This window comes from Triticum aestivum, chromosome 2D (genome assembly GCF_018294505.1).
Source record: "Triticum aestivum cultivar Chinese Spring chromosome 2D, IWGSC CS RefSeq v2.1, whole genome shotgun sequence".
NCBI lineage: Eukaryota > Viridiplantae > Streptophyta > Magnoliopsida > Poales > Poaceae > Triticum > Triticum aestivum.
This window is the reverse complement of record NC_057799.1, coordinates 90202264-90210908: the sequence shown is the minus strand read 5'-3', so window position 1 is coordinate 90210908 and position 8645 is coordinate 90202264. Positions and strand designations below refer to the sequence as shown.

Sequence of the window (8645 nt, the reverse complement as noted above, 5' to 3'; positions counted from 1 at the left end):
ACCTGCAAAAAGTGAATACGTGATGTTCTGTTAAAAACCAAATCATTTCTGCAAGTCCAGATAGTCCACAACAAAGCGCAAACTCCAACACGAATATGTCTCGCTAATTCAGGCTCAATCCCAGTGAGCCATGTCCCAAATAACGTAGTGACAGAATTCGGTGGAGTAATATTAAAAGCAATGTGAACCGTCCGCCAAAGTACTCTGGCAAACGGGCAATCAAAAAAGAGATGCTTGATCATCTCGTCCCGATCATAGAAGCTACACCTCGTAGGTCCTGTCCAATTACGCTTAATCAAGTTATCCTTGGTTAAAATAACCTGTTTATGGACAAACCACATAAACACTTTTATCTTCAAGGGAACTTTGACAGCCCAAACATGTTTGGAGGTAGGAATGGAGCTCGAATTAATTACATCAACATACATTGATTTAACCGTGAATACTCCAGACCTAGTCAGTTTCCAGCGTAATTCATCGGGTTGTTGAGAAAGATGGACATCCATTAGTCTCCGAACTAGACGGAGCCAATCTTCCCAACGATTGCCCACTAACGACCGTCTGAACTGAATATTAAGGGGGATGGATTGAAACACCGTAACAACGAACACCTCACGTCGTTGAACAATGCGATATAAAGACGGATATTGAATGGCCAAGGGTGTCTCGCCGAGCCAAGTATCCTCCCAGAAGCGTGTACTAGCGCCGTTGCCAATGACAACCTTTGTCCTATTAAACAAAGATTGTTTGACTTTCATCAGGCCTTTCCAGAAAGGCGAGTCAGTTGGCCTGACTGTGACCTGGGACAAGGACTTTGTCTGTAGGTACTTGCTGCGAAGGATTTGTGCCCACATGGCATCAGTCTCAAAAGAAAGCTTCCACAGCCACTTGCTAAGAAGACATCTGTTCTTAACTTCAAGATTCTCAATACCAAGACCCCCTTGGTCTTTCGGTCTACAGATGATATCCCATTTTGCAAGTCTGTATTTTCTTTTTAGATCATCACCCTGCCAGAAGAAACGCGATCGATAAAAGTCCAGTCTTTTCCTAACACCTACTGGGACTTGAAAGAACGATAAGAGAAACATAGGCATACTCGTGAGCACCGAATTAATCAGAATTAATCGGCCTCCATATGACATGAGCTTGCCCTTCCAGCAACTCAGTTTCTTCTCAAACCGGTCTTCGATGCACTTCCATTCTCTATTGGTCAGCTTTCTATGGTGGATTGGAATACCTAGGTAAGAGAAAGGTAATTCCCCCAAGTCGCACCCAAACAATTGCCTATAAGCCTCCTGTTCGTCTTTGGCTCTACCAAAGCAGAACAGCTCGCTCTTATGAAAGTTAATTTTTAACCCGGTCAATTGTTCGAAGAGGCATAACACCAGCTTCATATTTCTCGCCTTGGCCAGGTCATGCTCGATAAAGATGATTGTATCATCAGCGTACTGAAGGATGGATACACCTCCATCAACCAGATGAGGTACCAAGCCACCCACTTGACCATTCTCCTTAGCCCTTCCTATCAAGATGGCTAACATATCAACCACAATGTTAAACAAGATAGGGGACATCGGATCTCCTTGTCTAAGGCCTTTATGTGTCTGGAAGTAATGACCAATATCGTCATTCACTTTAATTCCCACACTCCCTTTTTGCGTAAATGATTCAACCTGGCGTCAAACCTTTCATACGCAATGCCTGCTGGAGAAATGGCCATTTAACCTTATCATACGCTTTCTCGAAATCCACCTTAAAAATGACACCATCTAACTTCTTGGAGTGGATTTCATGGAGTGTTTCATGAAGGACGACCACCCCTTCAAGGATGTTTCTGTCCGGCATGAAGGCAGTTTGGGAGTGCTGCACCACAGAATGCGCAATCTGTGTGAGCCTATTAGTCCCGACCTTGGTGAATATTTTAAAACTAACATTGAGTAGGCAGATCGGCCTGAACTGCTCAATTCTCACAGCATCCGTCTTCTTAGGAAGCAGTGTGATAGTTCCAAAATTCAAGTGAAATAATTGAAGCTGTCCAGAGAACAGATCCTGAAACATAGGTAGCAAATCCCCCTTAATAATATGCCAGCACTTCTTGTAGAACTCCACCGGAAATCCATCCGGTCCGGGAGCCTTATTATTTTTCAACTGTGCTATAGCATCAAACACCTCCTTCTCCGAAAATGGGGCAACCAGAATATCATTTTCAGCAGCCGAAAGTTGAGGCACATCCTCAGTTCTGGACTCATCGAGAGATACACAACTATCCTCCGGAGGTCCAAATAACTGCCTATAATATTCGGTTATATATGTTTTTAGGTTATCCTGTCCTAAAATAGTGCCCTCATCTTGTTCAAGTTGGAATATTCTCTTCTTTATGTGCTTACCATTAGCAATCAGATGAAAGAATTGAGTATTTGCAAAGCCCACTTCAATTCTTCTTCACGGAGAAGTTCTTTCAACCTCTTCTCTGCTTCAGTTTTAACCTGGAGCTCAGCAGGCATCAAAATCGTGGATTCGGCCTTGACGTCCAGATTCTGTATAAGAGAGAGAAGCATGTCCTTCTCAATCTTATATACCCCACTAAGGTGCTTAGCCCAACCCCGTAAGAAGCTTCTCAAACTCCTAATCTTATTTTGCCAACGCTCGACCGCGGTCCTACCGCCTACACCCTTCGCCCATTCCCGAGCGATCAGGTCTAGGAACCCTTCGCGTTCGAACCAGGCCATCTCAAAAGAAAAGGTGTTTTTATTTCCCACGTGGTTCGGCTCCCCTGAGTCAACGAACAGGGGTGTGTGATCGGAAAAACCCCGGGAAAGAGCTTGAACCGTCACAAGCGGGAACTTCTGTTCCCACTCCACACTCGCAAGAACGCGATCAAGCTTTTCGTACGTCGGGTTGGGCAAAGAGTTAGCCCAGGTGAACTTTCTACCAGAAAGCTGTATCTCCCTCAGATCCAGGCTTTCAATAATAGTATTGAACATGAACGACCATCTGCCGTCAAAGTTATCATTATTCTTCTCCTCTCTCCTCCTAATGATGTTGAAATCTCCCCCAACTAAGATTGGAAGCTGCTCGGACCCACAAATCCGAACAAGATCCGCTAAAAAATCCGGTTTAAGCTCGGGCTGTGCGGCACCATAAACCGCCACCAACGCCCAGTTGAAACCATCAACCTTAGACCTGACTCGAAACTTAACCGCGAAGTCGCCCATGACTACACTCCGGACTTCAAGCGAATCGCATCTCACACCCAGCAAGATACCACCCGATCTTCCTCGCGGAGGGAGGCAATGCCAATCAAAATCAACACCACCCGCAAGAGAGGAAAGGAACTGGGGCGCAAAGTTATCTCTACCAGTTTCCGATAGAGCAACAAAATCTAAACGATGCTCCAGAGATGCCTCAGCAAGAAACCTTCTTTTAGCCAAGTCTTTCAGACCTCTGCTATTCCAAAAGATTCCTTTCATCACTCATCATGAAATTTTTTAGTAGTCCGAATCCTAGCACTCCTACGAACTGCAGAATCGGGGTAAATTTTCCGTTTCCACTTACGCTTGGGTTTGCTAGCTCCTGACTCCCAATCCTCATAACCGGGCTCAGCGGAACAAACAACTGCATTCTCTATGGGCATATCATCGTCCTCTGACTCATGATTGGATGGTGCTAAATCCACACACATATTGTTGAGCACGCTAACCCCTAATGCATCAATTTCATTGTCATTCATGGGTTTAACCGCTGCAAGATTACGAATAGTTTCTAAGGCACGCTCCGCCTCCAAATCTAACAAATCATTCACCGAACTGGAAATCTCACTATCTGTAGCCCCGAGAGAAACTCCCAATTGGTTTGCATTATTTATAATCTCCTCATTAGAAAAATGCAATAAAGAGTTAGATATGTTGACGGACATACCAGTAGAGATTGCAGCATCCTGAAGCTTAGCCACCCTCATGGCACATCGCTGCTGAATGTCGTCCACTTGCGGCTGTGTCTGGAGACGGGCACTCACCCGTCGTCCCTCAGATATCGGATCCGGTATCCCACCGAACGCAATCACCTCCTCCCGAGAAATCATGGTCGGAGTAAGGCCTCCTGCCCCACCCCAACCGCCAGGCCGGTCCGTCTGGACGGACTGGCTCTCCCCACGGGACTGCACTGGTGGCGAACAGGGGGACGAGAGTGCCAGGGCCGCCTGCCCTAACCCCCCCCCATGACCGCAGAAGCCACCAACATGGGCGCCTTAGGAGAAGGAGGCCCCGAGGCCACCTGCCCCGAGCCCCCCCCCCCCAAAGGCACCGACGCCATCAGCATAGAGGAGCAGGCGACGGGAGAGGAGGTATCCGTGGCCACCTACCTCAGATCCCCTCCCAACGCAGAGAGGGACACGGGAGCCACCTGCCCCGAGTCCCCTACCTCAGCCGGAGAAGAGCGACCGGAGGCCGCCTGCCCCGGGGTCCCTCCCGACAACCCATCCACGACCACTGGCGTCACGCCCTGAGAATGGACACCGTGCTGAGCAGGAGAGAGAGTGGCCACCTGCCGACTCACCTCTACCCCTCCGCTGCCCGAGATCGACGACACCTCAGTAACCACAGGCAGAGAACAGACAGTATCCTCAAACCCCAAAGCAGGCAACGCAAACTCAAAAGCCTCGTCGGACTCGACCCGATCACTCCAGAGCCTCGGGGGTGCAGAAGCGGGCTCAAAAGACCCAAATCTCAGTGATGTCACAGGCAGCGAGGAGGGTGGCTCCGCTCCCTTCTCGGTCATCGCAGTGTCGGGCCCCGGTCCCTTGGACATTTGTCGTCCAGAATCCTCGACCGGCGGCTCCCTCGCTCCTGCGCTGCCGTCACCCTCGTGCATATCCACATCGGACCCGTGAGTCGCCGCAACCAAAAGGCTCTCATCCTCAAACTCAATAACCAAATCATAGATCCTGCCTTGGTAAGCCCACTTAACCACTTCCGGCACATACTCAACGTTCAGAATACTAACCAGAACCCGAGCAATCCCATGAGCTCTGGTGAACGCCATATCCACTCGCTCAGGCTTCCCAATCAAAATACCCAAGCTGGCCACAGCGCGAGCATCCTGCAAAGGCTTGGATGGGGCCCCGGAAAAACGCAACCACGCCTGAGTAAGCGGCGCACCCTAAGGCTCCACCAGCTTCCATTCGTGGAACTCAAGGATGCCATCAGTTCCCGGTACATTACACATCCCAAAACTCAGCAACCTCTGCAGGTCCTCAACCGAAGGAAACTCAACTCTGAACATCTTATCATCGAGACTGACGAGGTCCCACTGGAAGTCCCCAGGGACAAGCTCCCGAAGCCTCTGCACGATCTGCGTCTCAGAGACCTCCCCTCTGGCGACCTTAACAATCCCCGAAGTCATGTTCGGGATCTCATCAGTAACCTCTCGCTCATACGGAGACTCAAAAAACGTGAGCTCAGCACAGTAAACGCCATACATCAAAGTTGAAAGATGTGCAGTACAGATGTTAAAAGAAATTGAGTGCACAGTGCCAACACCCAACAAAGTTGAAGTTCTGGCTTTAGCTAAATGTTGAAAGATGAAAGATGTGGTTCAATACTGCACATCACCTGACCACAATATGCATAAAGCCATTGCCAATTGTGGTCAAAGGCAAATAGCGAGAGAAAAAGTTTTGATCCCAAACCTCGTGGCATGCATATGCTACTGTACTGTGGTGTCAACTGGATCAAGTAGAAATGAAATCTGAATAATACAGAAATGATTGGCACGGGCATAAGATCAACACACTCATTTGCAGCGGTGTAGCACGCGAGATGAACAACACAACACCGATCTTCTCACTTCATCAGCAAAACTACGAACCCTACCAGCGAAACAATCATCCAGCTGAACGGCTGGACCGACGGAGCCCAGTTGGAGCCCGGGGGAGCAGGGGAGTAGTCGCCGGAGTCGGTGCTGGTGCTGAGGACGACGACCACCCAGTCCCCCTCGTTGGCGATCCCGATGCCGGAGTACTTGGTGTCGTTGAGGAACCGGTTGTGCTGGGACTTGGTGTAGTTGGTCAGCACAATGTCGGCCACAAGGCCGGGCACGCATGCCGGCATCACCTGCCCGTCCTCGGTCACCGACGCGTTGAGGTGGCAGCGGTCGAGAAACTGGGGGTAGTCGGGGAACTGCGGCTCGGTGCCGGGCACGGTGTTGGCTCCGGTGGTGTTGGTGCACTCCTGGCCCTTGAACTTCTTTGCTAGCTGCTCGGCCAGGCAGTCGGCATTGCTGTTCTCGGTGAGCGCCGGGACCTTGAGCGAAGCTCTGTAGCTGTTGATCCCCTTGAGGAGCTGGTTGTCGTCCCCTGAAAACAGTAACCAGTATCAAGCAAGCAGTTTACAAAGGTGATTTTTTTCCCGATCAAGGGTGGTTTAATTAACTCATAATGAAGCATCAAGGGGATACAAACACAATTAACACACACCCCCGTCCTCCTCTGCAGTACTAAGATGCACACAGCCAACACCAACGCGCACACTCAAAGGATCGTGCGGGCAACAAGGTAATAGGCTGCAGCATCAAAACAACGGATGCAGAGTTCTCTTCATTTCCTGTCTAAACATGCAGTGCAACTATGCTGTGAGTGAGAAACAGAATTCTACGAGGCAAAAGCACTCCCAAGTTTTTATTGCTAAATCTTCCAGTATAAGTTGATCATAGTACTAATTAAGCTGTGTGTCTTGTGCCTAGTACACTTGAACAGCGACCCGTTCATTTGTCGCCACGACCGTGCCCTGCAACAGAACATGAGCAGAGTACCAGCTACCAGCTGGAGCGAACAGAACACTGCAATTGTTGACCAACGAGACCTGACCATCAGATCATGCATGCTGAATCTTGTGTGCGCTGGAACAGTTGGAGTAATTATCATGTCCCAAATGAAGGTAAAAAATAGCAAGAGATCTTGGAAGACCAGATCTCTCACCAACCCACTGAAACCGCTTAGTGACATCCAAGAACTCGGCACATCCGTAGGCAACGGCAAGCTAAGTAGAATTCAGGAATTAGGATGCTATGTACCACTGAAAATGAAATTCAGACGAACATCCTCGCCTGGAGCAGGTTCCTAGGCCATACGCCTACACTATGCTCATCATCCTAAGCGGTTAGATTACAAGAACCAACCTCCAAATCCACACCGCGCGGATCAGATCCGGCCGAAGAGCTGAACCGAATCACAAATGCAGCAGCGAGCGAAAGAAAAGAAGAGCAGCGCCTGCTCTTACCGTCAGATCTGGCGGGGTGCAGGAGGGAGGAGGCGACGGCCAGGAAGCAGAAGAGGGCGGCCCTGGAATCCATTTGCCCCGACAATCCACCGAGCTCCACCGCTGCGCGCACCCTCCGACGGGTAGGGTAGCAGGTATATAGGGGGGAGTGAGGAGGAAGGAAGGAAGGAGGCGAGCTGCTGCTGTCTGCGGCCAACCACTGCCACTTCACTTGCTTACTCCTCTGTCCTAAAAGGTAAAAGCGGCGCTGTTGTTAACAAAGTGTTCTTCTGCCGGTGTTAAAATGGTTTACCTGCCGTCGCTTTCTTGTTAAGAAAAAAGATCCCTAACTAACACTGTCGGTGTGCTACTAATAAAAGGCGCCCGGCAACGTGCGCGGCAGTGGCAGATTGATTACGCGAAGCAAACGAATTAAGAAAGCGGCGCATCGCGGGTTTTCCATGGAGTTGGTACCACCGGACCGACGCCGGGACAGGCGGACAGCTCAACATCAGGGCGTCGGTGTTGCTTCCTCCTTTTCTCCCTACCAAGTCCATCCCATATTTTGAGAGTTCGAGTCTATTTCAAACCGTCCAGTTGAAATAAGAGGATTCGAGTCTATTTCAAACCATCTGGTATACAAGTACTGTAATTATCTTTGTAAAATGAACGTGGATGCATGCTTCATGAGAGATGGAAGCGGAGCCACCACGGCGCTTCTTTGAAACCACTTGGGTGAGGCTTTTGCTGGGTCAACAACATGTGCTTGATGCCGCTGCAACAGAAGATGCCGCTGCAACAGAAGCTTTGGCACTGAAGAAATGGTATGAAGCTAGCGCACTAGTAGAAAACTGATCTTTCATCCGGAGCACTAGTCCCGGTCAGGTTTGGACCCGGGACTAATATGAGCATTAGTCGCAATTCCAACGGCTAGGAGCGAACGAGCACGGTCACGATTAGTCATGTTGCTCGTCATGTGGCCGTACCTAACACCCCCTACGTCGAAGGCGCGAGCCCACTTCTCCTTCAAAGGAAGGTGTGTCTGTATGAACTCCGAGCCATCATTGAACGAGTTATTTACCCAAAACCACCACACTTGGGGCTAGGGTAACAGGTCAGTACCACATTTGAGCCATGTCACAAAAAACCACCAACTCTGGGACTAATTGGTAACGCGGAGCACTGACGGGCCGTTTTAGCCGCGGAAACAGCGAATCCGACAGGTCGGGCCCACCTGTTGGGTCGACGTGGCGCGGGCTGACGGACGACGTTAGACGGGGGTCGACGGCCGTTTCCGCGCACGTGTATTAGGCGTCGCGCGGGTCGCTGGTCCGACCAGACCGCACCAGAGCACTCATCCACATACGACCACTCTGTCTCGACCTCGACGAC

General features: G+C 50.0%; 1 protein-coding gene across 1 annotated transcript; it reads right to left on the bottom strand.

The window, feature by feature from the left end:
* Positions 1 to 5483: 5483 nt before the first annotated feature.
* On the bottom strand, positions 5484 to 7611 carry LOC123051856 (uncharacterized GPI-anchored protein At3g06035). Its single transcript, XM_044474844.1, has 2 exons — positions 7275 to 7611; positions 5484 to 6352 (listed from the first exon to the last, which is right to left on the bottom strand). The coding sequence occupies exons 1-2, from the start codon at positions 7345 to 7347 to the stop codon at positions 5841 to 5843; spliced, it is 585 nt and encodes a 194-aa protein (XP_044330779.1). The 5' UTR covers positions 7348 to 7611; the 3' UTR covers positions 5484 to 5840.
* Between the last annotated feature and the right edge of the window lie 1034 nt (positions 7612 to 8645).

Bases quoted from the DNA above. Each gene is read 5' to 3' on its own strand.
- LOC123051856 (XM_044474844.1), bottom strand. From the start codon at position 7,347: ATGGATTCCAGGGCCGCCCTCTTCTGCTTCCTGGCCGTCGCCTCCTCC. The intron at 6,353-7,274 runs GTAAGAGCAGGC...TACTGTTTTCAG, and splicing joins GCACCCCGCCAGATCTGACG to GGGACGACAACCAGCTCCTC.